General features: G+C 53.3%; 9 protein-coding genes and 1 pseudogene across 10 annotated transcripts, besides 1 other annotated feature; 4 read left to right on the top strand and 6 right to left on the bottom strand.

Annotated features, from left to right (window-relative positions):
• Nucleotides 1-110: 110 nt before the first annotated feature.
• On the bottom strand, nt 111-1,007 carry NCS57_00633900 (Protein-S-isoprenylcysteine O-methyltransferase; the record flags this gene model as incomplete). Its single annotated transcript, XM_053056230.1, has 1 exon — nt 111-1,007. One exon carries the CDS (start codon nt 1,005-1,007, stop codon nt 111-113), a length of 897 nt encoding a protein of 298 aa, XP_052915185.1.
• Nucleotides 1,008-2,317: 1,310 nt separating this feature from the next.
• NCS57_00633800 (uncharacterized protein) lies at nt 2,318-2,795 on the bottom strand (the record flags this gene model as incomplete). Its single annotated transcript, XM_053056229.1, has 2 exons — nt 2,318-2,438; nt 2,488-2,795. The coding sequence occupies 2 exons, from the start codon at nt 2,793-2,795 to the stop codon at nt 2,318-2,320; spliced, it is 429 nt and encodes a 142-aa protein (XP_052915184.1).
• A 354-nt stretch (nt 2,796-3,149) lies between these two features.
• Nucleotides 3,150-5,207, top strand: NCS57_00633700 (uncharacterized protein; the record flags this gene model as incomplete). The annotated part of the gene is made up of 1 exon (XM_053056228.1): nt 3,150-5,207. The coding sequence occupies one exon, from the start codon at nt 3,150-3,152 to the stop codon at nt 5,205-5,207; it is 2,058 nt and encodes a 685-aa protein (XP_052915183.1).
• A 2,238-nt stretch (nt 5,208-7,445) lies between these two features.
• Nucleotides 7,446-8,816, top strand: NCS57_00633600 (uncharacterized protein; the record flags this gene model as incomplete). The annotated part of the gene is made up of 7 exons (XM_053056227.1): nt 7,446-7,493; nt 7,548-7,601; nt 7,654-7,695; nt 7,749-7,808; nt 7,862-7,918; nt 7,970-8,083; nt 8,136-8,816. The coding sequence occupies 7 exons, from the start codon at nt 7,446-7,448 to the stop codon at nt 8,814-8,816; spliced, it is 1,056 nt and encodes a 351-aa protein (XP_052915182.1).
• Nucleotides 8,817-9,338: 522 nt separating this feature from the next.
• On the bottom strand, nt 9,339-11,469 carry NCS57_00633500 (Phosphoinositide phospholipase C; the record flags this gene model as incomplete). Its single annotated transcript, XM_053056226.1, has 2 exons — nt 9,339-9,853; nt 9,906-11,469. The coding sequence occupies 2 exons, from the start codon at nt 11,467-11,469 to the stop codon at nt 9,339-9,341; spliced, it is 2,079 nt and encodes a 692-aa protein (XP_052915181.1).
• Nucleotides 11,470-12,427: 958 nt separating this feature from the next.
• Nucleotides 12,428-15,812, bottom strand: NCS57_00633400 (uncharacterized protein; the record flags this gene model as incomplete). The annotated part of the gene is made up of 3 exons (XM_053056225.1): nt 12,428-12,980; nt 13,028-13,470; nt 13,527-15,812. The coding sequence occupies 3 exons, from the start codon at nt 15,810-15,812 to the stop codon at nt 12,428-12,430; spliced, it is 3,282 nt and encodes a 1,093-aa protein (XP_052915180.1).
• Nucleotides 15,813-16,442: 630 nt separating this feature from the next.
• On the top strand, nt 16,443-17,617 carry NCS57_00633300 (uncharacterized protein; the record flags this gene model as incomplete). The annotated part of the gene is made up of 3 exons (XM_053056224.1): nt 16,443-16,559; nt 16,626-16,757; nt 16,817-17,617. 3 exons carry the CDS (start codon nt 16,443-16,445, stop codon nt 17,615-17,617), a joined length of 1,050 nt encoding a protein of 349 aa, XP_052915179.1.
• A 118-nt stretch (nt 17,618-17,735) lies between these two features.
• On the bottom strand, nt 17,736-21,915 carry NCS57_00633200 (Urb2 domain-containing protein; the record flags this gene model as incomplete). The annotated part of the gene is made up of 3 exons (XM_053056223.1): nt 17,736-18,481; nt 18,529-21,808; nt 21,865-21,915. The coding sequence occupies 3 exons, from the start codon at nt 21,913-21,915 to the stop codon at nt 17,736-17,738; spliced, it is 4,077 nt and encodes a 1,358-aa protein (XP_052915178.1).
• Nucleotides 21,916-22,126: 211 nt separating this feature from the next.
• On the top strand, nt 22,127-22,605 carry NCS57_00633100 (annotated as a pseudogene). The gene is made up of 3 exons: nt 22,127-22,181; nt 22,246-22,340; nt 22,408-22,605.
• Nucleotides 22,127-22,605: a sequence feature.
• A 257-nt stretch (nt 22,606-22,862) lies between these two features.
• Nucleotides 22,863-23,432, bottom strand: NCS57_00633000 (uncharacterized protein; the record flags this gene model as incomplete). Its single annotated transcript, XM_053056222.1, has 1 exon — nt 22,863-23,432. One exon carries the CDS (start codon nt 23,430-23,432, stop codon nt 22,863-22,865), a length of 570 nt encoding a protein of 189 aa, XP_052915177.1.
• Nucleotides 23,433-23,739: the final 307 nt, after the last annotated feature.

The raw sequence follows: 23,739 nt of genomic DNA, 5'->3' as shown, positions 1-23,739 counted from the left end.
TAGCTATACAGTTGATTAATCGATTTCGCGTCAACATACAATTCATCATGTATCTACCTCCTTGCCAGACCCTGATTAGATTCAGTCCATTACATAGTCTCCAGATGCAGCTACCCAATGAATGGCATTCTAGTGCCGACCCTCTTTCGATATTGCACATAGTCGTCCCCAAAGAACTCGATTAGTTTGGTCTCCTCGTGCCTTATCCTGCTGCTAAAGAACTTCCACAGCACGTAAGCGTAGGCAAAGAAGCAAACAACATTGCCTAACACAAGCTGCGTCCCCAAACCCCAGTAGAAGAAGCCAAAGTAGCTTGGATGTCGAAACAGGGAATAGATCCCTGTTGTGACCAGCTCGTGCGAATCCTTCTTTCGGTTCTGAACATGGTGATTGAAGCTGACGCCAGCCTGAAGCATAGCCACTGACCGCACGACTTGTCCAACCAAAACCATGACAAGTCCAGCTCCAAGGAACAACGGTCCAGTTCCAAAGGGCGCCCAGTGACGTTCTGGGAAAATAAGGCTGACAAGGGCGCACTCGATGAAGGCGGTAGAGTGAGCGATGGCGTATAGTGGCCAGTTGGCAGTCAGGAGAAAGCTGTCGATGCTGGCCACCAGAGTGTTGCGCTCAGCCGTAGTCCAGAACTCGAGAAAGTGAAAGGCCGAAAGAGCAAAGAGGAAGAAGGGCACTCGCCAGACAGGGCTGGATGAGAAGCATAAGATAGCCGCAACGGCGACGGCACTCAAGGCGAGGGAGATGCCCAGACAAAAGGCCCTGATGGCGATGCCGGAGAGCGACTTGGGCTGACCGGCGAAGAATGGTTTCATGGCGATGATGTCGCTGAGGGGTGGTCGGGAATCCATGTCGTCTGAGAAGTCCTCGCTATAGGAGGGTGATGCCTCGTGATGTGAGGGCGTGGGGTCGAAGTTGGCGGCGGCGCGGCCGCCAGAATGGGCGTTTTCAGACATTTTGTGATGACGGTCAATGAAGAGCTTGTATGTCTGCATGGATATTTCCGAGAAGAAGGAAAGTGTATGAAGAGCACTCGTCCCTGAGGTATAGTATCGCACGTATCGCTCTCAAGGGTCAAACTCAAAGGGGTGAAGGCCAGACAAGGATTCGAGATTGAAGAAAGCCAGCAAGGGAACGGTGGATAAGAAGGAGGCAGAACAAGACGCCCTGCCTTGGTTAAAAAGGAGCGTATGGAAAAGACCAGTTGGCTACCGCGACTGCTGGTTTGCCATTATCCCCCCGCGCGGCGTCTTGGGGTCTTGATTGTGATGCAGAGAACAATACGAAGCTGTGTTGGCCAGAGCTTTGCGATGATGGAGGGATGGATGGGACCCACCTGGACGCCTTGGGGCTAAGGGGGTTGTCCGCCTGTCAAGTGGAATAAGCCCTAAACATATATAGGCGCTCATGGCGTTAGGATATTAAGTAAAAGAAGCCCATCGCAACATATGTTCATATCAGGAAAATTCCAATCCTTTTGAGCTGCAGTTGTTGTTGGGTTGTTGACTCCAAAGTCGCAGCATCTTCCCCTTTAGGGGATTTGGGCGCATGAGGCGGGAACCACTGCATGATGGGTAGAGGTACTTGCGCCAGAGCACAAACAAAGGCAATGTAGGTACCTAATAACGTTAAAAGCCTACTTGGAGTTGTCCAATGCATAGGGCTCGAGGTTTCAATTGGCAGAGCCCTCACAGATCTTTGCTTCGGGCTGAACACGAGAGAACTGAATAAACTCAGGCTGGGATAATGTGGGCATCATCGTTCGTCGGTGTTTTATAATTCGACCAGCTCACACGACCGTTAAATCAGCCATGGGGTCTCATATAGCTATCCAGCGTGAGGATTAAAAGTATTAAATATTACGGTAACGGGGTGGTATCTGGGCTCGCATTCTCAGAAGCCATCAGCATCATGATCGTGATAGCTTCATCAGTTGTTTATATCTGGGTCGTCAACGGTCCATCCCGTCATAGAGAAGCTTTGTTCTGATGAAAGGTCTCTCTTTACTCCGGCCTCGCTTCACAAACTTGAAGTGCTCTAGGCCTCGGGTGTGTCAGCGACAGGTGGAGAAGCATTGTTTCCAACTGCTTGAGCATAATCATGGCAACTAAAGCAATCGCCTGGCTCAAGGAGCCTTTTGGTCCAAGTCCTCATCTGCGTGAGATCTCCTGGTTTATGGGGCGACCAAGCACCGAATACACTTCAGCAGGCCGCGTTTGCCTCCAAGACTGTGCCCAGCAAGCACGCAAGACATGAGAACTGGTGTCCAGTCCAAGGAAAGATATCAGATAGTCGACATTCCCTGCTAAAGTCCGCCTTGTATCGAGAAGGATGAGATAATGAGGACCAGAACGTTGATGAATCCCCAGGTGCATGGGATCCAAGTGTTCATCTCGTAGTATCCGGCAGAGTAGACAGCGCCCAGCCTGGCGTCGCGTTAGTAACTCGGCGCATCATAGCTTTGGGAGGACTTACACCAAGCCCACAATGCTCCCAGCGAGGACGGCTTCAAGTCCTGCTATGACGAGGTATATGATAGGAGCCGCCCATAGATACTTCCACGACGACTTCTTCCATCCATGGTTGAACATGGCAATCAGAACCGCAGCCAAGTGGAAGCATGCGTAAATGATGATTGTCCATAGTAGAGTGAACCGCCAAACATCCAAGATATAGTAGAGCGTGTATCGTTTATCGCTGGTGTTGTCATAAAGGGTCTGGATATTCAGGGACGGAAAGCCCGGCGTCTGGTAGTCCTTGGGAGGTTCGTTCGGAAGCGCCATCTACATCGCCCATGTTAGCTCTCCGATGTCGCGACGAGGTTCAAATGCGACTTACCGTGCCATAGTGCAAGCTGCAGAATGGTATCGCTGTGCTGGTAGAGTCTCGTGCTGTTGCTACAGCCGATTAATTAATGGGGTGGTTGAATTGGCGGCGACAGGGGATCCATTAGGACAGGGATGGATGCCCGTGCTGGGTGGACGGGACCTATGCACCTTCCCCGGAACGTCATCCCCAGGCCTCGGCAAAAGCTCGTGAAATCGGCCTGCGCGCCGAGCGCAACGCGACAAGAAGCAACTTCAACCTGTTCACCACCTCAAACTTGTCCTGACATCTACGGACACGGATGAATCGCCATGTCTTCCGATAGACTCCTCAGAACCGTCTTGCAACACTACCAAGACGTCCACGATGCCGCCAAGACGGAGCAGATCATCGGGTCGACGACGCACCTCCTCACCGAGCTTACAAACCCTCTGAACCTCGGCCTCTTGACATCGCAGCTCCTTACGGCGCCAGCGATCTGGTTCCAGCCCGGCGGACTTCGAACCTCTACCCGAATCATCAGCATCTACAACACTGCTGCCGCGCGCATCCACAACTATGAAATCGCAAAGACGAAGCGCAACGAGCCTCACGAGGGCGGCGGACTGCGATGCGAGGAGTGGACAAGGGCCGTTGTGAAGGGCGCGGACGATCGATCGAGGCGGTGGCAGCATCTTCTCGTTCTCACAGGTGTGCTTATGGGCATGGAGTCTAATAACCGCCAGTCCTTATCGCGCAGCTTGAGGAATACACTTGAAGAGGCAGTGGTGATGGCAGCGAACCTGGCGCTTGATACCCGCGAGGAGGACGGTCCTGTGGCAGGTGCCTCGGTTGTTATGGCTCTCAACTTTGCCTTCCCATTGCTGTCCGACTTCCACAAGAGCCTCATCAACTGCAATGCCATGCTGCCTCTCATTGTGTGGGCTGTAACCGCTGAGGAGGGCTTTGCCGATGGCGAGTTCCTCATCCCAATCAGCACCGAGATTGTGGAATCCCCAGCCCATCTGCTCGCCTGGTCGCCAACAACGCCTTCGTTCCGCCATATTCAAGAACTGGATAGGCGTCCCACCTTGGCCAACATGGGTCCGTTGGCCAAGCTTGCCGGTTTCGCCATTCAGCATGCAACCGACACTGCGGCCGTCCTTGCTGCTCAGGATGGCCTCGTTGCCTTTACCAGCAAGGTCTTGAAGACCTGGCAAACGAACCGACTGAGCGATATAGACCCAGCGCTGGAGGGCAACGTGCTTACACAGGAGACTCTGACAAGCACGTGGTCGGTGCTCTGGAACCTCATGAGGAAGCTCATGTTCGGGACAGTTGCTATACTTCAAGCGATTGTGTCACGAAGTCTTCTTGATCCCCTCATGCTGAACGATGTGGCGGCTCCCGTCATTGCAACCAAATCACTGCACATTCTGCGCAACATATTCTTTATCTCTTCAAGGAACGGCAACAACGCTTTCCAGGTGTACAACTTTACATACCTGACGTCAATCGACTCTATCTCTCGGAGCGCGTCTGCCTGTTACATGTTTCTTCAGGAGACTCGACCGGAAGAGAACGCCTCGACAGAAACCACATACCTGCAGAGAACCTTGGATCTGTTCTACCTGAACCTATCTGAGCATCTTCCCCTCACTCTATCGACAGATGCATGCGATGCCCTCATCATCAAGCCGGCAATCGCATATATCTCCCATGAAGGACCGACAACACAGTCCATGGTGCAGTTGTTTGAGTCTGCTCACAGTGCCATCCTCTCGACCATCTCTTGCCCTCAGCATAGTCCTCTCACTATCGAGCTCACGCCATTCTATATTGCCAAGCTGTTTGACTCTTTCCCACGACACATTTCCTCACGTCAGTTCAGAGTGGCCTTCAAGACTGTGATGCAGATTGTATCACCCCCCTTCCCCATTGCCGACATGGAGCCGCATCTCTCAGAGACCTTGCTTGAGATGCTCCGGTCTTTTATTACAACGGCATCAACCAGCCCTCTTCCTCCTACAGCGGACGTTGTATCACGGGCGGCCATGGAGGAATCACAAGAAGAGCCCCTATCTCAACAGAGCTCACTGACATTGGCACTGGTTGACTCTCTACCATACCTTCCCCTTCCTCTAGTGGAAGAGTGGTTTACGGTTACTGCTCAGGCAATGAATGAAATTTCGGATCCCACACTACGAGAACCCGTCAAGCAGCGGTTCTTGGAGATCCTCGTGAGCGGAGAATTAGATGTGGAGCGAGCAGCTATTGGAGTAGCTTGGTGGGGGACTCAGGGAGGCCGAGAGCTCATCCTTGCCGGCAAGACGGAGCCGGCCATGATGAGCGGTGCTCTTGCCGGCCCCGAGAGATCAAGCAAGCTATAAGGCTCGGGCAACGAGCGCGGTTAAGCGCCGAATGTGTGGTTCTGTCTCACATTCTAGACAGATCACCGATGATGGCCGGTGTTCCCTCAAACCTTGCGGTGTAAAAGCTCGACTTGGCCGCAACATGTCACGGGTTTCATCTAGAGAACAGCGTTTCACCGGCAGTTGCTTGTGGCTGCTATTGCGTCTCGAGTGACGACACTGGGAAAGCTGAGAGGTCACAACTTGGCTGAATCAGTTGTGGTTGGCCTGCCACACCTGAAGACCTGGTGTCGCTGGGCTCGGGCAGACGGGCACCTTTCCGTTCGCCTTATGCACTTGTGTCATTTCTGGTCGGGGTTCTAGGCTCGGCAGGCTGCGAAGGATCTGGATAAATCGAGATGGATGGAAGAGTTGGATGCCTCTTGTTCTGTTCTGGGAGTCCGGCAGCGCCGGTGAATGACTATTTGCCCAGTCGATGAGCATTCATCACACGTGCAGAGAGATGGGGACCGGACAGGACACGGGCTACCCGCCTAGTACTGTAGGTCCGGCTTGGGTTCGGCATGTCTGGTGTGGTCCGAGAAACGTCGGTGTTGGGCTGGACAATAGATGTTGGCCGAAGCAAGACGGTTGCAAGTCGGAACAGAAGCAGAGAATGGAAGTCATTCCCGGCAGTTAAGTTGGCACGACATTAATATACAAAGGAAATCTGGGAACGTATTCGTCGAGACCAAGGAAACGAGCTACAGAAACAAGCAATTGAAACGGTCAACAGCCAAGACTCAAGGGTCCTCGGTTGAAGCGGGGATGCTAACCAAGGTCACGACCAGCTCCTCTGCAACATGAGCGGGGAGTCAAGACACGGAGGGTTGCTAGACCCGATTCAATCACCATCTCAGACACGGCTGGAAATGGCGTGGGTTGGCACGTCACTCTGCGATGCGATTCGATGCTTGGGTAGAGCAAGATTCCGGTCCCATCCCATGCAGACAAGACAGACATTGGCCCTCCTGTTCTTTGGCTCCAGTGTCATTATCGTCGAGACTCCACAAGTGCGTGGTGGATGGATGTTGTCCGACAGAAAGTCTACGGCCACGGCCACGGCCACGATGGAGGGTTGCACTTCAGTTCAGCCCTTCAGGGTTCTCTCAGCAACTTGTGAACACCTATGCTCATCAGGCAAAATGACAGTTTCTCGGCCGGCATTCAATAGTCGCTCCCACGACCTGCCAGAGCAGGCACAGCCACAGTCCATCGAGCTCCATATCAGCTCGTCCAGGTTCCGGGACCTGATTTGGACCCTGTCAAGCTGGGCCGCCCGGGCCCATCCTTGGCATCTTTCAGGGCTAGCGTCGCCAGTAGATCACGACTAATGCGCCTCTCAGGTCGATCGGTGAACTGGTTACCCCGCTGTGGAAAGCTCTGAGATGTGATGTGCTCAAGCCGAACCATGACAAGCAGCCAGGCATGACGACACGGAGGGAAGCTGTCGAAACAAGCCTCAGATGTCGCGATCGAGCCAATTGATGCCAAGGAACCTCGGACTGTGGGATCGTGACACCTGATTGCCATGTACTCCCTACACAACAACAGGTTTCTGGCTCCCCTCTTCAATGAGGGGTGGAGGGGTCATTCAAGGGACCATTCATCCATTCATCCATCCATCAAGGCACTCATGGTCTGAGGTACAACGACGGTACCGCCGAGAGCTGGCAGTAAACGCGCGGTCGTGTGGGACACTCGGGTGATGGTTGGCTGAGACCAGATCATCTTGACGAGAGCAAAAGAAACGACAATCGAAGCACGTCTTCCTTCCTCTGATGCTCACGCCGGGAGACGTGGGGTCCTCCCATCTTGGCTTGGCAAGGGGCCTTGTCTCCCTCCCTCCCTCTTTCAGTCGGGGACCCCGTCCAAGCCTCCTCCGTGTGCTAGCACAGCTAGCCGCGCCCGCTCGACAAGCTTCTGCTTCATGGCAGGATTGTCACAGCCCATGCCACAATGGAACAGTGGCACGTCATCTCCCGAGGGGCCAGTGGTGGGGGAGGGGAGGAAGCTCTCTCTGTTGGTACGGGAGACCGTGATCCACATGACAACGGGGCCGAGCTGGAGGGGCAGCAGCTGGAGCCCAGCTTGAGGGAGCTTCTCTGTGTAGGTATTAAACTGAAGCTGTCCCCTCACTGCCAGCTTGGCCTTCTTGATCATTCACTTGCATCACTTCTTTGACTATCAAACTCGTATCAGTCATCATCCATCACAATGTCTTACGGCGGAAACGACAACGACAGCTACGGCAACGACAGCTACGTACGTTGATTCACTCACTCTCACTTGAGCTTCTCAAGCTAACTGTCTGCTCAGGGCTCGTCCAACCGAAACGAGAGCTCCTACGGCTCCGGAAACAACGACAGCTACGTAAGTGACCACTCACTCCAACCAGAATGGCCTCAAGCTAAGACTCACGCAGGGCTCTTCTCGCCGTGACAACGACAACGACAACGACAGCTACGTATGGCTCCATATTCTCTCACTCACATGGTGATGAAACTAACCCTCAAGTAGGGCTCCTCCAACCGACGCAACGAGAGCTCCAGCTACGGCAGTGGCAACAACGACAGCTACGTACGTTGATATTTCTTCTACCAAGATGATTCCGAGGCTAACACCTACATCAGGGTTCCTCTGGCCGTGACAACACCAGCTCCAGCTACGGTGGAGGCAACGACAGCTACGTATGCCTTGACCTCTCTCATTCCAGTGAACAGCTAACTGACTTTCACCAGGGCTCTTCCCGCCGTGACGATGACGACGACAACAAGAAGTCCTCCTCATATGGTTCTAGCCGTGACAATGACGACAGCTACGGCTCCAAGTCTGGCCGTGACAACGACAGCTACGTATGTTCAAAGACTTTGACCTGAATGTGTTCTCGAGCTAATCCTTACTCAGGGATCCTCTAACCGGGACGACAACAAGAGCTCCAGCTACGGCTCCAGCGGCAACACCTACGGCTCATCCGGCCGAGACAACGATGATTCCTACGGCTCCAAGTCTTCCTCTGGTGGCTACGGCTCCAGCCGCAAGGACAAGGACGACAATGATTCGTATGGCTCCAGCGGCAACACCTATGGCTCTTCCGGCCGCGATAACGATGACTCCTACGGATCCAAGTCTTCTTCGGGAGGCTACGGTTCCAGCAACAAGGACAATGACTCGTACGGCTCCAGTGGAAACACCTATGGCTCCTCTGGCCGTGACAATGACGACTCCTATGGCTCCAAGTCTTCCTCCGGAGGATATGGATCTAGCCGCAAGGACAAAGACGACAACGACTCGTACGGTTCCTCTGGCAACACCTACGGCTCTTCTGGCCGTGACAACGATGACTCTTACGGCTCCAAGACCTCGTCTGGCGGCTACGGCTCCAGCAACAAGAACGAGAGCGACTCTTACGGATCCAGCGGTAACACGTACGGCTCCAGCTCGGGCGGCTACGGCAGCTCTAAGCGCAACGACGATGATGAGTCCAACACCTTTGTGGACAAGATCAAGGACAAGGCTGGTGACTTTATCGGCAACAAGATTTCCGAGAAGATCAAGGGCAACAAGAACAATGACGACGACTACTAATTGCTGGGTCGGGATGGTTTAATTTGAACTAATCTGGCGTTTCTTTTTATGTATCGATAATGAAGAATTGAGTCTGTCCAGCACCATGGACATGTTTTCTTGACAAGATGATCTTGACCACTGTGATACAACTGATATGACCAGTAAACGGTCTTGGTCTTCTGGCTCAGTTATCCCATCGAGGGCCGGGCTTCAACTATAATAAAGAACACACTATCAACACATCATAGCATCATATCCCAATGCTAACACAGATAGCAAGTAAAGAACAGTCCGAAGTCCAATCATATGGCCGTGTTTCTTATTGTTAGCAAGCGGGTTTGGATTGACACGACCATGTAAATAAAGATATGGCTCATGAGGCACGTAAACAACAGGCTATGGGCGGGTATGTTTCTTGTTGTCGCGACGAGAGGTCCCAAACAGATAGCCATTGAAACGCAACTCATATAAGAAAGGAGGTAGTATGGATGTCATGTCATCATTATTCAATTTAGGTGGTACTGGGTAGAGATGAATTAACTAAACCAGCTTCTTGTCAACCTTGACAAGAACGACTCCTTCAGTGACACGTCCCTCGCAGTCCATGAGATGAACAAAGCGATATCCCTGACCCAACCGATCAAGCCTCACGCAGGCCCAAGCGGCCAGATCGTCCTTTCCGATCTCATCATCCCGGACGGTGAAGCGCACCCACGAGAGCTCATCCACGACGTGGGGGACGGGGGGGAAGTCGAGACGTTCGCCGCCAAAGTCGGGGGCCTGGCCGCGGTGAGTCCGCGTGCGGGCCTTGTACTCGCCCTCTCGCTCGTGGCCGTCGTTGGGGATGGGTCCGCCGTGGAACTCGTCGGGACCCTCGACGTGCAGCTCGACCTTGACGTAGGGCTCGAACCCGCGGGCGGATGTGTCGCCAGGGGGAAGGGGGATGTTTTGGGCGGCGAGGACGGTGATGGTGAGGTGGAGGGTCTTGCGGGTGATGGTGTTGAAAGAAGCGTCGTCTTCATCGTCATCGCCCTTGCTGCGGTTTGGTCGGTATCCTATTTATGATTAGTTATATGAGATGGTGATATCATATGATGGTGTCCATACCTGGAGGCTTCAAGACGTAACCTCCTGTGCCAGCAAACATGCCCTCGTTGAGCATCATGCCCTCATCCCACCTTTGCCAGTTCAGGGCAACAACCTGAATACCCTTGCGCCAGAAGATGGCTGGGTCTAGGTTGGATGATTTTATTCGTAGACCCCAAGGGTACGTCCTCATGAGGAAGTGGCGGTTGTGGTTGAACAGGTCCGACGCCTGCTTCTCGTGCACGTCAATCACCTTCTTCTCAGACAGCGAGAAGATGTGCGTAGGCATTCCCGCCTCGGGCTGCGACAGGCTCTTAAACGACACGCCCCGAGAGTAGAAGCCCATGCGGCTCAGCTCCTGGATCACCTTGGATACCTTCTTTGCTGCTGCCGCCGCTGCCCCTGGGGGAGCAGGCCGGTCGTCGTCTTCACTGTCCTCCAGCGGGGCCTCGGTGCCGGGCGGTGCGTACTTGACCTTGACGATGAGCTTGCGGCGGAGCGAATCTGGACTGGGTAGCGTATCTGGATCGCCCTCGGGCTCCGGGACGAGGAGGCCCTCCCAGACCTCCTTCATGATGCGCACCATGCACATCTGCTGGGCCGGGGTGCAGTGAACCTCGAGCGAGACGATGACGGGGAGGTCACTGACGACAAAGGCGCTCTCGCGGATGGCCTCACAAACGGCGCGGAACGAGACCTCCTTGGTCAGGGTGTATCCGTGGAGGACCCGGGGCTCAACGACGGCGACTTCGGGCTCCGGAGATTCGGCGCCGGCGCCGGAAGCGGAGGCGGGATCGGCCTCTGCGTCATCGTCGATGGTCGTCTTTCCGAGCTTGGCCTTGAGCTTGCTAAAAGTGCTCTTCTTCTTCTTGATCCTCCTGATGGGCTTGCCCGCTTCCTCGTCGCTGCTGCTGGGGCTGCTTGTGCCCTCTGCGTCCGACTCATCACCGTCCCAGACGTCGATCTCGATGCACCGACCACCACGCAGCAGGGTCTCAGTGTAGGGCCTAGTAGAGCTATCGCTGGAGAGCTGGTTGCCCGTGAGGTAGGTGTTGTGGCTGGAGCTGATAAAGTACGCAGCGAGCGGGTACGAGAGGTCCTGGGGCTTGGGCGGGGTCGTGGCCGCGGCGAGCGACGACGTCATGAAGGCGATGAAGCCGTCGAGGTCGAGCGACTCGCGGGCGAGCAGTTCGTCGACGGTGGTCGAAGGGTCGAGCTGCTGCGTCTTCTGTACGAACGAGTAGATCGCCTCATGACTCCAGGTGCCATCCTCACGGTCAACCAGAGACTCAAAGACCTTGACCAGGTGCGCACGCACGACGGGGTCGACGCTCGAAAGAGAGCGGGACGTCTCGCTGGCACCGCCGCCAGCCTGTAGGGGAAGAGGCATCTTAAGATGACGAGAGAGTCTCTTGCGTTTCCGTTCCTTCTTTGATGACGTGAGATCGAGCAGCGAGCGTAAAAATGAGAGGGCGATGAAGTGGTGTTGCAGACGTGAAGTTATTCGCTGTCGTCGAACAGGCCTTGGCTGGCGGGCGTCCACCACACGCTGCTGCTTCTCTTCCTGCTGCTGCTGCCCCTGCATATTCTAGACCATAGAGAATCAAGTTAAGTCAGCCCAAACTGGGGAAAGGATGACAATGCAGACTCAAGAGACGAATCCATCTTGGGAGATCTCTTTTTTTTGCAAACTGGCGGCCTCTCTTTCCCTACTATCTTATTTTTCTTCTGTGCTCGGCAAGGCAAGAGCAAGCCACAGTAAAAACTACAAGGGCTTCCTTAATCTGACATCTCATCTCATCTGACGTGGTCTCATGTTCAAGGGTAGCTCAGGATAGCTTGCAACACATGCCCCACAACGGGGACCCCTATAGGACCCCTTCTGAGCCAGCTGAACAGCATCAACCACGTTACCCGCGGGTCACTATTTATAGTGGTTGACCCGGTAAACGAAAATTCAAGGCCTTCGGTTTGAACTCGTTCTCCTGTAGGATCGTCACGTGGTCTGTGTTTCCTTTACGAACTGACCAATGTGAAACGCTCTAAACCAGGTATGATGTTGTGGCTAACTCTTAGACCAGGTACTGTCAGAACCATAAATGAAGCCTGTAACCCTCTAACATAAAACAAACCCAAGGCTGAGAGCAGTGCCGTCTTGCCGTCTTGACGCCAGCTGAACCCCTAAGCCACATGATGATACGTAGGCAACGGATAAGAAGCAGTCTTTGCAAAACATAAAAGGGGGGCTTGGCAACTCTCTTCATAATTGCCAAGATGACCTTTACCATTGTCATAGGCGTATCGTTCCATTTCCGCGGCAACCACAAGCCGAACTCACTTGGCAACCTTCAAGGTCCGAGCCCTTGATACAAGCCATCTTCCCCTTTCTCGGCGAAAGGCGTTTGAGCCACACAATAGAGCATGACTCCCTGACGAATGGTGATATGAAGGTGTTATTATGTTTTGATTTGAGATTACAATTCTCCATCATGACTTCTCACCGTCCGTGCCACCATTCCAACCCATGATTACCACAGCATACTTCATCCTCGACCCTTCTGGGCTCGCCTCTCATTCCTCCTTTTCTCGAGAAACTCGTCCAAGTCGACATGAACCCTCAGCCCCTTGGACGCCATCGTCTCAAACACCCCCTTGAGCTCTGAGGACTCCATGTCCCGGTTCAGCGTCAGGAACGCCTCCATCATGACATCCTTTGACCATGGGCATTGTCTCAGTGCCCGGAATAAGACATCCTTGGCCTTTGGTCGTAGCTCTCTCTGCAAGCTGCAGAACTGGATAAACTTGATCCACAGGCCAGTGTTGGACTTGCACAGGTCGCACGACACGGCGTGCTCGAATGCTGCCTTTGTTGTGTTGACGTTACCACGCTCCATCTCGTGATGGATGGCAAATAGTCGGCTGCTCAGGCAGTCCCGAGCTGGGGTGAGGACTGTCTCATATAGGAGTGTTCTCGTCTCGTCGATTACGCGAAGGCTAGAGTCAGCCCATTCGAATAGAGCCAAAAAGATGCTGTTTCGGGGAAAGTAGGTAAGGAATTGCTTCAGCTGGTCAAGTAGGTATGCGCGTCGGAAGGGCCTTGATCCTGTCAGTAACTGCCCATCAGCTTCTGCAACCAAACTTACCCTCGTGTTGCGTGCAAGTATAATAATCTCGCCGCAAATTGTAGGGCCCGCTCGTGAGCGGGTGACGCTTGATGTCCTCGTCTCTTGAATTCAAGAGATTGTTTGTGAATAACTTCAACCGCGGCCGATATGTTTCCTTGAGAGTCTGACGTTGGTTCAGAACAGCCTTCAGCAGTCAAATAAGACAGCAAAAACAGACACTCGATAAAAGTTTCTGCGTGATCCAGTTCGCCAGCGGAGAGAAAGTCGTTCATTCTAGAAGAAAAGGCTTGGTGAGCTTTGAGAATATGCGTCGAAGATACGTCGAGAGTTTGATCCAAAGAACGCAAGTTGTCGTCCACGGAAGCACATAACCTTTGAGTTGCCGCTTTCTTGTTCCCAAGCTCCAGTTCCATCCAGGACCATCTCCTCCAAAGCCCAAAGGCACTTGGTGTCGACGCCTTCTAGCACCATGTGTTAGCCACCGGATCTCTCAGGCATATAGTTGTAGAGTACTTACAGATGCAAGCGCTGTTGCTGACGAAAAGACTTTGACAGCAACATTATGACTTCCACTGGCGGACTCGGCCAGCGCATATGCGCCGTACAAGTCGAGGTTAGTAGGGTATCGCTTCAGTAGAGCCTTAGCAGGCTTCTTGACACCAGTTCCATCCCATGCCGCACACAACGCCAGGTGAAATCCTGCGAGTGCCTCGAAGTTGGCAGTATGGACCAACTGTTTGGTGGCATTAACCACGAGGCTCAGCTCAACCTCGTTACTCCCGTTCCTCTCTGGGAGATAAGAGAACCACTCCCCGCCCGGAAACAATACGTCGGGGGATTGAGAGACACAAAGAGGCTGATGCGTAAAAGCTGGCGGCTTTCGTTGTATCTCAACAGGGTCTTCATCGCCAGAGGGAGCGCCCAGAGTCCGTGGTTCTTCAGTTGCACTCGAGCTAACCAGGAACTGGTCATGGAATGCCTCTTCCGTCCAGGTATTGGATCGAAAGGTGGGTGGGAATCCAGAAAAGATGAAAAAAGCATCCACGAGTTGCTCCTGTACAGCTTGCATGATAGTTCTCGGCACAATAAAGAGCAACGGCTCAATATCAGAGAACATGACCACTCGAAAGGGGTCGTCTTCTGTCCCCTCGTCCATGGTTCTCGCTGGCATCCGAGCCTTCTCTGCCTGAGAGTGCTCAATGGTTGCCCAGCGCCTATAGTCATCTCGAGATTGGCTCACGACACCCTTGTTGTCCCCGAGTGGCTCAGGGGCATCTCCTATACCGCCATCTTCGACAAACTTTGCCCAGCCTTGGGCATCTGCTTCTCCTATTCGGGGAACTTCACTCTCCCAGAAATCTCGAAGTGACTTGAATGCTGCAGTCTGGTCATCCAGGTGTAGAGGTCGAAAAAAGTTGAGTTCAAGGAAAGCCTGCCAAGCTGCGACAGCAAGCTCCTTGTATCCAGAGTCGTGAATGAATCTTGTAAGCCTTAGAAAGACGTAGATGGCCTCGCTAAAGTCTTCCTTAGCGAGATCTAATCCAGATCGTGCAAGGATCTGACCAAGTCGACCAAGATGCATCTGCTTGATCGAGTCATAGTGAAATGTGGAAATGTTGGACAGGGCAAAGTCGAGGTGTGTTTTCCACAGCGTAAAACTACTTTCCTCGTCCTTTTCCAGGTCCGCCCACTTCTTGGCAGCTGTCTTGCTATTCCACACCCTGACTCCCTCGCGCATTAGAGGAACCAGCACCCGAGTTCGATCTTGAGGAGTTGAAACGTTTGCCAATGCCGACTCAAGCATGTGCAGTTTGATCTCTGCAAAAGAGTGCACCTCAGCTTCAAGTGCTCTGTAGTCAATATCTTCGCCGGCTCTCAGAAGGGCGTCCTGGTGATTCGCCAGCTCGAGCCAGGCATCAATATCATCTGGCTGATCCTTGACGCGTCTAGATAGCTGGATCGACTTCCATTTCAGGGGGTTGTTTTGGTCCAAGTCGACCTGCTCGGCATCCGAGTCCGAGTCAGTCTCCAGATCGCTGTCGACAAATTGGCGAGGCTTCGCTTTGCCCTCTATCGAGCGATATGATGGCTTTTCCTCCTCATCGGATGATTCCGTGTCCTGCTGGCCACGCTTGCGCTTTTTGGATGTACTCAATGGCAAAAAGTCGTCGTCAGCATCTTCCAGAGAATCATTCTCTTGCTTTCGGATTCGAAGTGGTTTTGTTCTCACTCGCCATGCCTTTGAGCGAAGCCCATCCTTATCCTTAAAAGCATAGGAGCCTTCACCCGGCATGCGGAGACTGAACTGATCCCTGGGCCCATCGCGGTGTATCACAAGTCGACCAGTGGTACCAAGAACCTTGCCATATCCGTCACGGTAGTAGGCAGGAACCTGAGCTCGATCAAGATGGCCATAGCGAATAATCAAGGGATCGCCCTTTGTGTCGATAACATACAATCGTGAAGCCTCCTTGTTGTCGCGAGGAGGATCGACGCGCCGCTTATGCTCTGGAGTCCCCGAACGGCTGGAGCGTCGAGATTTCTCCCTTTCTCTGTGCTCTGAGCGGTGCCTTTTTGAGTGGTGATGATCGCGATGACTGTCAGAGTGATGGTGTCTTTTCCTTCTTGAGTCTCGATCACGCTCCCTTTCTCGCGATCTTGAACCTGTGCTTGCACTCGATTCCTTCTCTTTGGACTTGAAAGACGAAAATTTGGGTACTTTCAGCTCCGAGGTCTCTGGTTTCGGCTTGAATGATGCAAACTTTGGGACCGTGAGCTTGGGGGATTCATCCTCGTCGGACATGTTGCTAAGCTGGAGAGACTGCCTCAGCAGCTCATGCCTTGTGTTAGATAATGTTTAGGGGTGTGGCATTGCAAAGGATGTGACTGCGGCGAAAGCGTCGTGTAAGCTGGTGGTTGTATCGCGATGAGCCTCATCAAAAGGTCAGCCACAAGGGGCTGCAGCTTGGAGCTTGATCAGTGCGTGTATACAGTGCGGATATATATACACTGTCCTAGGGACCGAGGTGCCACTTGGATCCCCTGGAAAGCATCCCTGAACCGGCTTCAGCTCGCCTAAAGACAGTGTCAGAAGCTTGGTCGTGTGCCCAGCCGGTACCTGAACTGGGTCACCTCGTGTAATTAAGTTCAATTGGAGACGGCGTCCGCGGGTGAGAAGCAAAAATGCCAACTCACACATTGAAGAATCCTTGCATCGCATACCAACCAGCGCACCATCCCGCTACATCTAATTTCACCTGCTGCCGTCAGCCCTACACGTCTGGGGGACTATCCGTAGCTGATTTAAGATTATCGTGCGGCCCCTAGTTGCCGTTTCTTCCGGTGGAGGTCGGTGAGAATCCTACGGACTTTGGAATCAATTATAGCTACTCGTGCCCCTCGTCCACTCACCTTTGCTTCGAGCTCTCCCGTCATGGACTTTTCCTCGACGACAATCCTCTCCGTCCTTGGTGCTTCTGTCGCGACTATCCTCTTTGGTACCTTCATCATGGGTCTTTTTGGCGGAAACAAGATGCCCGTTGAGGGCAAGGTATGTGTCCTACGACTCCTCATGGGAGCCTCTCATGATCCCCTCAACTGACAATTCCTCGTCTAGACGGTCCTTCTCACCGGCGCATCCGAGGGAATGGGTCTCAGCGTGGCCAAGAAGCTGTCTGCCAAGGGCGCAAACATCATCCTTGTCGCCCGAAGTGTCGGCAAGCTCGAAGCTGCCCTCGCAATTGTCAAGGTCAATCCCCCACAGAGCTCGTCTGTCCTTCCACATAACTGACTCGACTTCCCTTGCAGGCCGCGGCAAAGAACCCTGAAACCCAACGCTTCCATTATGTCTCGGCCGACGTCTCCGTCCCTTCATACGCCGGCCCTCTCCTCGCGGAGGCCATCAGCTGGAACAATGGCAAGAGCCCCGACATCGTCTGGACCCTTGCCGGCATGGCCTACCCCGAGCTGTACATCGACATGGAGATGGAGTCGCTGCGACGGCACATGGACGTCAACTTCTACGGCACCGCCGAAATGTCCCACGCCATCCTCCGCGAGTGGCTCGCCCCTAACGCCCCCGTCGAGAAGGAGCCCAAGCACCTCATCATGACCTCGAGCGTCGTCGCCTTCTACTCGCCCCCCGGATACGGCCCGTACACACCCGCCAAGTATGCTCTGCGAGGTCTAGCCGAGACCATCTCCCAGGAGGTCAAGATGTACCCCCAGAACGTCGAGGTCCACGTCGTTTACCCTGGCACAATCCTCACCGAGGCCAACAAGCGCGAGAACGAGGTCAAGCCCGAGATTACAAAGATCATTGAGAAGGACGACCCCCAACAGACACCAGACGAGGTTGCCGAGAAGGCTATCCAAGGACTCGAGAACGGAGAGTACTTTATCACTGTGGCTTTCCTGGGCACCCTCATGAAATGGGGTGCTTTTGGTGGCGCATCCAAGAACAACGCCATCGTTGATTTCTTTGGCTCTCTGCTGGCACTGTTTGTCTGGATATTTGCCCGGATTGACATTGATAGCAAGATTCGAAAGTACGGCAAGGTTCATGGTCATCCTAGCACGTACAAGAGGAAGAGACCCCAAGATTTGTGATCATGTCTGGTGTCTATCAACGAAGTAGGATTCAGAGATACCCATAATATTTAATAACTCCATTGACCTTGCCCAATGTCTATTCGTGCGATGGTATATATCAACACCTCTAAACCGCTTACACGCCGCTCCACTTGCCAAACTTGGTATATCTCTTAAACATCTCTCTCAGAATCGCACGTCCACTGCCATCCATGGCATCGTTGAGAATCTTCCTCACTTCAGGGGGTGTAATGTCGAAAATCGAGTTCATGGCCGGTTCCAAAGCCTCCCTCACCGATCGCGGCACGTCGGCCTCCAGCTGCAACTTGACATACTGCATCAGCACCAGATACATATGCCGTCCAGCTGAACGCTTCGCCGCGTCTGTGGCCGAGTCGAGCGCATTCTGGTGCTGTGAGCGAGAGACGGCGCCAGCCGTAGGCTCACAGATGAGCGTGACAAGACGGGCGTAGAGATGGGCTTTCGTCTCGTGCATGGCCTGGCCCAGGGGGTCTGTGGCGCCCTGGTTGGCGATGAGGTTGCGGATGAGAGCCTGCATCACGGACAGGAGGATATGGTGATGGCCTTCAAGACGAAGTCGGTGCTTCTTAATGATCACCTCGACCAGCTTGCATAGCCACCCGAAGGGCACTCGCTCGTCGCCGGCATGCTCAGACGAGCTAAGCTCGCAGACAGTGTTGAGGACAAGCTCAATGTTCCATTGAGTCATGGACTGCGGCTTCTTCTCCAGGAGTGTTTGAAGGACGCGACAGACCCGGACGCACACAGATTGGCTCTCCAGAGTCAGGAGTGTCGAAGTCAACTCGCTGTGAGCAGTAGCCAAATCGAAGCCCGCTCCCTTGGTCTGAAGGTCAGGGCACACTAATACCGTTAGCCAGCAGTCATGTTGTTAAAGTTGATCATCTTACCTAGAAGTTGGTGCACAACCGTCTGGATAGCTGATGCCTGTCCATCTGTGTTGGAACCCTGCACAAACACCTGGATGAGATCCCTGAGGTACTCAATCTTGGCGGGCGTATCCATCTCCTTCGTCACAGAGGCAACATTGCTCTGGAAGAAGGGCTCCCGGAGCTTCGGCGGCACATCGTTGATGCTATAAAATGTTGTTGGCCGAGACTCCTCCATGAGCGATGAAAAGTATGTCCTCAGGAATGTCTGCATCTTCCACCCTCGAAGATCCCCTGAGGCCATGGCAGCGTGGCTTCGCCTCTCGGCTTTTCGAATGTCAGACTGTTTCAACTTGGAAACCCCAGAGAGACTCTCCAATGCTTCGGCAGCATCGACAGCAGCGAAGAGTCGGAGATCGGCAATAACATTGTGTCCCTCAAAGGCCTTCTTCTCGGTCAAGAAATAGCCAGTTGCAGCCATGACACAGTTTCCTAGCACGTTCTTTGCGCTGTCTGGCAATGATCTCAGCTCAGCATGGGCAGTGCAGCTTGGCGATTGAGAAACTTCAGTGATCAACGCTTTCAACAGAGTGAGACGGAAGGGTGACAGGTCTCCAGCGTCGTCGCAGTCTGAGATGAAACTGCGGCTTTCCTCAAAGTACTTGATGCTTCGGTCGTCGATGTGTTCCGCCATCTGCTGGATAGTAACTGAGGCCATCTCAAAGTACGCATTAATAAGATTTGTCAAAGTACCATCTTGAGTCGGTGTCGAAGAAGAAAGGTCCGACATGGCATCCGCGACGTCGACAAGGTCAGAAAACTGCATGCCCTCGTAGAATGTCGGTCGACTCATGAGCTTCGTAGATAGCCCAAGGATATATCTCCAGCCATCTAGCGATACTTGCTTGGTGGCCTTGGCTCTGTGGGTGTTGAGAAGAATCATGATCCGCTCTCGCTGGACTCGAGTAAAGGCATCTGTGTGAACATTGGTCAAGCTTCGGATCCAAGTTTGGCTTGCCTCAGCAGGCCAACGCTTCTCTTTGCCGTCCTCTTCCAGAGCCTTAATCAGACGGTCGACAAGGTCGCCAGCAACCTTAACATCGTTGACGTTATTCTCATTCTCGAGCAAGCAGGTCCAGATCTCTCGGAGCTGGTCAATCTCACTGCTGGGGAGCGACAGCGCATTTTGCAGCGCCTCTGGGAGAGCCGCCTTTGTTCCGTAGACAAATCGACTGAGACGGCTGGAGCCTCGTAGAAACCAAGCCAGATAGTGTTGAGGTGCTGCCTCTTCGAGATAGCCCGGTACAGCATCGAGTTGCAGGTACAAAGAAAAGTCCTTTCCTTTCAAGGCGCTCGACGAGAGCAGGTCCGCGGACAGGCGAGTTGTAAAGGATTCCACCAGTTTTGCGGGTCCGTCAAGTTGCTTGTCATCTGGACTCATCGAGATCCAAGCCTGACAACAGCACTTGAAAGCTTCGTAGGTCTCCCTGGACTCTATGGGTGCTTCGGACAAGATCTTGCTCAGATGTCCTTGCACGGCATCCCAAATCTCAGTTCTTGATTCGGCAGCAACCCACGATAGTGTCTTGGAAACAACTCCCCATTTCAACGCGGTCAAAGTCGAAGACGTCTTCTTCACCTTGCTCACAAGGTCGAAGAGTTTGCTCCCCACAGCATCCGCGTAAGATTCGCTCTGGATTCCTTGCGCAATAGAGTCCAGGAAAAGGCAGAGCGCCCTGGAATGGGACTTTTCGTTCTCAGCCCATTCCAAGACCTCGAGAAGCTGCTGTGGAGACAGCTCCTTTTCGATCAAGGCCTTGAAAGAATCGCTGCCGTATTCGTTCTCGGCGACCCTGATCCAAGGCGAGCTGGCCTTGTTCTTTTGCTTCTCGATCTTGCATAGCTGCTGGAACCATAGCTTCAAGAAGCTAGACAAGTCTCGCCCGGTGCGGAACCCTTGCACAATGGCTTGAATAATCTTTGTGACTGCTTCAGTCTCGGCCACGTCAAGGCTTGATGCGATGCTCCGTTCGCAGACAGTATCCAGGAGGCGCGCACCTTCTTCGGAGAGCTGGAACACATCAGGATCACAACTGGCGATATCTGATACTAGCCTCCAGTTGGTGCTTTCTTCCTGGAGAGCATACTCGCGGCAGACGGAGCGCAGGTCGTCCGTGTCAATAGACGCTGACTTCTCGGCAGCTCGTTCAAGAACGATTTGTACGAGCTCATCTCGATCGTCTCTCGGTCGCAAAGTATTTTCGACAGCCTTGAAAACCTGTTTCATCCAATCCGAGTTGCCCTTCCGTAGTCTCCCCTCACCTAAAGCATCCGTCACGCCTGATGCCAGGAAGTATAGCGCAGGGGCTGCCACTTCAAGATTCTTCTCGGCAGCTTGAAGGGCTCGTGAGATGGGCTCCATGTCCTGTTTCGTGATAAACGCCGCTCGAGCGGGAAGTATCAGGTTGCGATGCATGAGCTTCTGAAGATCGATCGACCACTTTGTCCGTAATGATTCGCGCACGGCGGCTTTCTGTGTCTTGGAAACCTTCTCTAGTTTGCTGAGAATAGCTGCTGATGGCGCAAAGAGATGCGTAGCCACCTCCAGAGCATCATCGCTCCCCTGTAGATGAAGATCCCAGATGGACGCCGTTGTCTCAATCCAAGACTCCCAACCCTCTGTTTGATCATCGCTACTAGACAGAGCAGAATCGCAGAGCTTCAATGATAGTGATGCGAGTGTCGCAGCCTCGGCGGCTGAAGTACAGAAAAGAGATCGGATATGCTCAGCACCAATCTTGTCGTGTGATGATTGCGTCGCAGAAGAGTCGAGTCGGCCCAGCAGAGTCTTGAGAGAACTGAATACGGCTTCACCGGCCATCAAACATCCTTGACTGTCCTTTAAGTCCTCAAGAGCAAAGGCCTTTGTTGTCGATCTCTTTCTCTTGGATGGAGTAGCTGATGAATCCGTGGCTGGTCTGGAAATGTCCTTCAGGGTCTGCTGCAAAACAGCAATGAATCGTCGATCAGCAAGCGACTTGGCGAGCGAAAACAGCGGAATGCGCTGAAAGACGCATTCAAGGATCGTCCAGGTCAAGGGCCATCGTCGCATAGTCTCGGCGTCGCTGGATGAGCCGTTCATCGATTTCAGGAGCCATCGCAAGCTGCTCTGCTCCGCGGCATGGAACTGACTGTCTGCCGACGCAGTCAGATGCTTCCACAATTTTTCGAGATTTTTTCCATCCTCTCCTGGGCCACTTTGGTCGAGACCTCTCACGGTCTTGATGAGATCCGTCTTGTCCTGAGGCACGTGTAAGCCTTGTCATGCCTGGGAGATGCAATTGAAGGGAAACTCACAAGGTTTTGAGTGCCTTCTTGAGAAGGACTATCCGTCATGGTCACGTCCATAGCGACCAAAGACTTACAAGCGAACGACTAGAAAAATTGCTTGACAAGAAGATATCTTGAACTTGAATCTTTGAATGCGCCTCCAAAATCCACCCAAAATTTCCAGAATTCTGCCGCCACGCTAAGCCGTCCCCGGTGCCCCGACCCTCACCGCCTTTCGGCCACGCAGTAACCGAGAAATACTCGTGAAGCTTGACATGACGCCTGTAGAATCAAAGCTTCCAGCTCCAGATTTCGCCCGCAACGACCGGATTGCAAGCCCTCAAGTGCGCCAATTCCCTTCCGCAGCCTCGTATTTGTCCGATTGGAGCTAACGCGCCGCCTGTCCAGGACTGCCCATCATGGCCGAAACCGCTGTCCCTCCTCGCCCTTCCCCGAGCGCCATTTCCTCCCGGCCCCTCAGCGAGTCGCTCCTCAACGAGAAGGTAATTGCATCTTCATGGAGGACTAGGATGTTTTATACATGGTAGGATGATGCTAATTGATGCCCAGTGGGATCGCTGCCTTTCCAACCTCCTCGTCAAGTCGACCCTCGGCCTCGGTTTCGGCGTCGTCTTCTCCGTCCTCCTGTTCAAGCGAAGAGCATGGCCCGCGTTTGTCGGCGTCGGCTTCGGTGCCGGCCGGGCATATGAGGAGTGCAACTTCAGCCTCAAGCAGGCTGCGCGGGATCTGAAGAAGCAGTCGGCATAAGCGGATGATGGATGATGGCGAGTAAAGGTGCCGATTGGCCGGGGGACGAAATCGACATTTTGTACAAGGAACAGCGCATACGGACTTTGCGGCGTGTTAGAGGACGAAACGAAGCGGGTTTCCGCGGGCTTCCGGAGGGGCCAATGTCAGAGTAGGACGTTTCTCAGATTCAGTTCAATAGAGGTCATGTACAACAATCTGCCGTCTATTCCCAAGCGATAACCACCATGATCAACAAACTACTGCAAGGGGCTATCCTACTGCTGCGCTTCCAAATCGGGGGTCACCGTGTTTCCAGCAAGTCTGCTCGACCTCCTCCTTGCTCCGGCTGCGTCTTCCCTCCCTGTTGCGGCCAGAGGGGAATCCAAGAGCTCGCAACAACTTTCACAGTCAGTTATCAAGTCTGAGCTATTCGTCGAGAAGGTGAGAAGATTGTCGAGGCTGAACCGCCGCATTCTGTCGACAACGCCAGGGTTGCCATCTTGGCTGGCCGAGGGTGACATGAGCATAGCAATGCTCTGTCTCAGGTTGTGCATCTCGAGCTTGAATTCTTCAGCCAGGGGCTGGCTTTGTCTGCGGATACTGTTGATGATGGAGTTGTCGTAGTCGCGGTATGGCCTGTTCGGTGCAATATCCTGTCCTTGACGATGGGCTCTTGAAGCCACTAAACGCCTTCCGTTCTCTGGATCATATCCCCGGCTGGAGGATCCAAGACCAGCACATACAAGAACCAAGATTCCGAAGGCCAATACTAGCACGAGGACTCCCACTGCTACCAAGAATATCTCTATCTGGCCCGATTCGGGGTATCGAGAAGCGTCGGACATGCTGTTTTGGCTCGATGGAATAACGTCGTTCGGAGATCGTTCTGGCTATGCCTTTGCTTTAGCCCTGGAGGCTTGCCGAAGCCGTATTAAATCGTATTGATAATTGATAGGAGTTTGATTCGAGAAAGATTCAAGGTCGAGGTTGTTCGCGTTTCCAAGTGATACAGAACGTGTCTCTGCATGGATGATAGAAAACAAAGTAATCGCGGGGGTCAGTCTGTCAAGAGAACCCAAAATTGGCAAGAAAAAGACATGTTTAGGGGAGGATATGTTCTAGGTTTGCCTCTTTGCAGTTTGAGGGTTGGCG

This window comes from Fusarium keratoplasticum, chromosome 4 (genome assembly GCF_025433545.1).
Source record: "Fusarium keratoplasticum isolate Fu6.1 chromosome 4, whole genome shotgun sequence".
In the NCBI taxonomy this organism is placed as follows: Eukaryota; Fungi; Ascomycota; class Sordariomycetes; order Hypocreales; family Nectriaceae; genus Fusarium; species Fusarium keratoplasticum.
The sequence above is the reverse complement of the archived record's forward strand: the minus strand, read 5'-3'. Positions and strand labels throughout refer to the sequence as shown.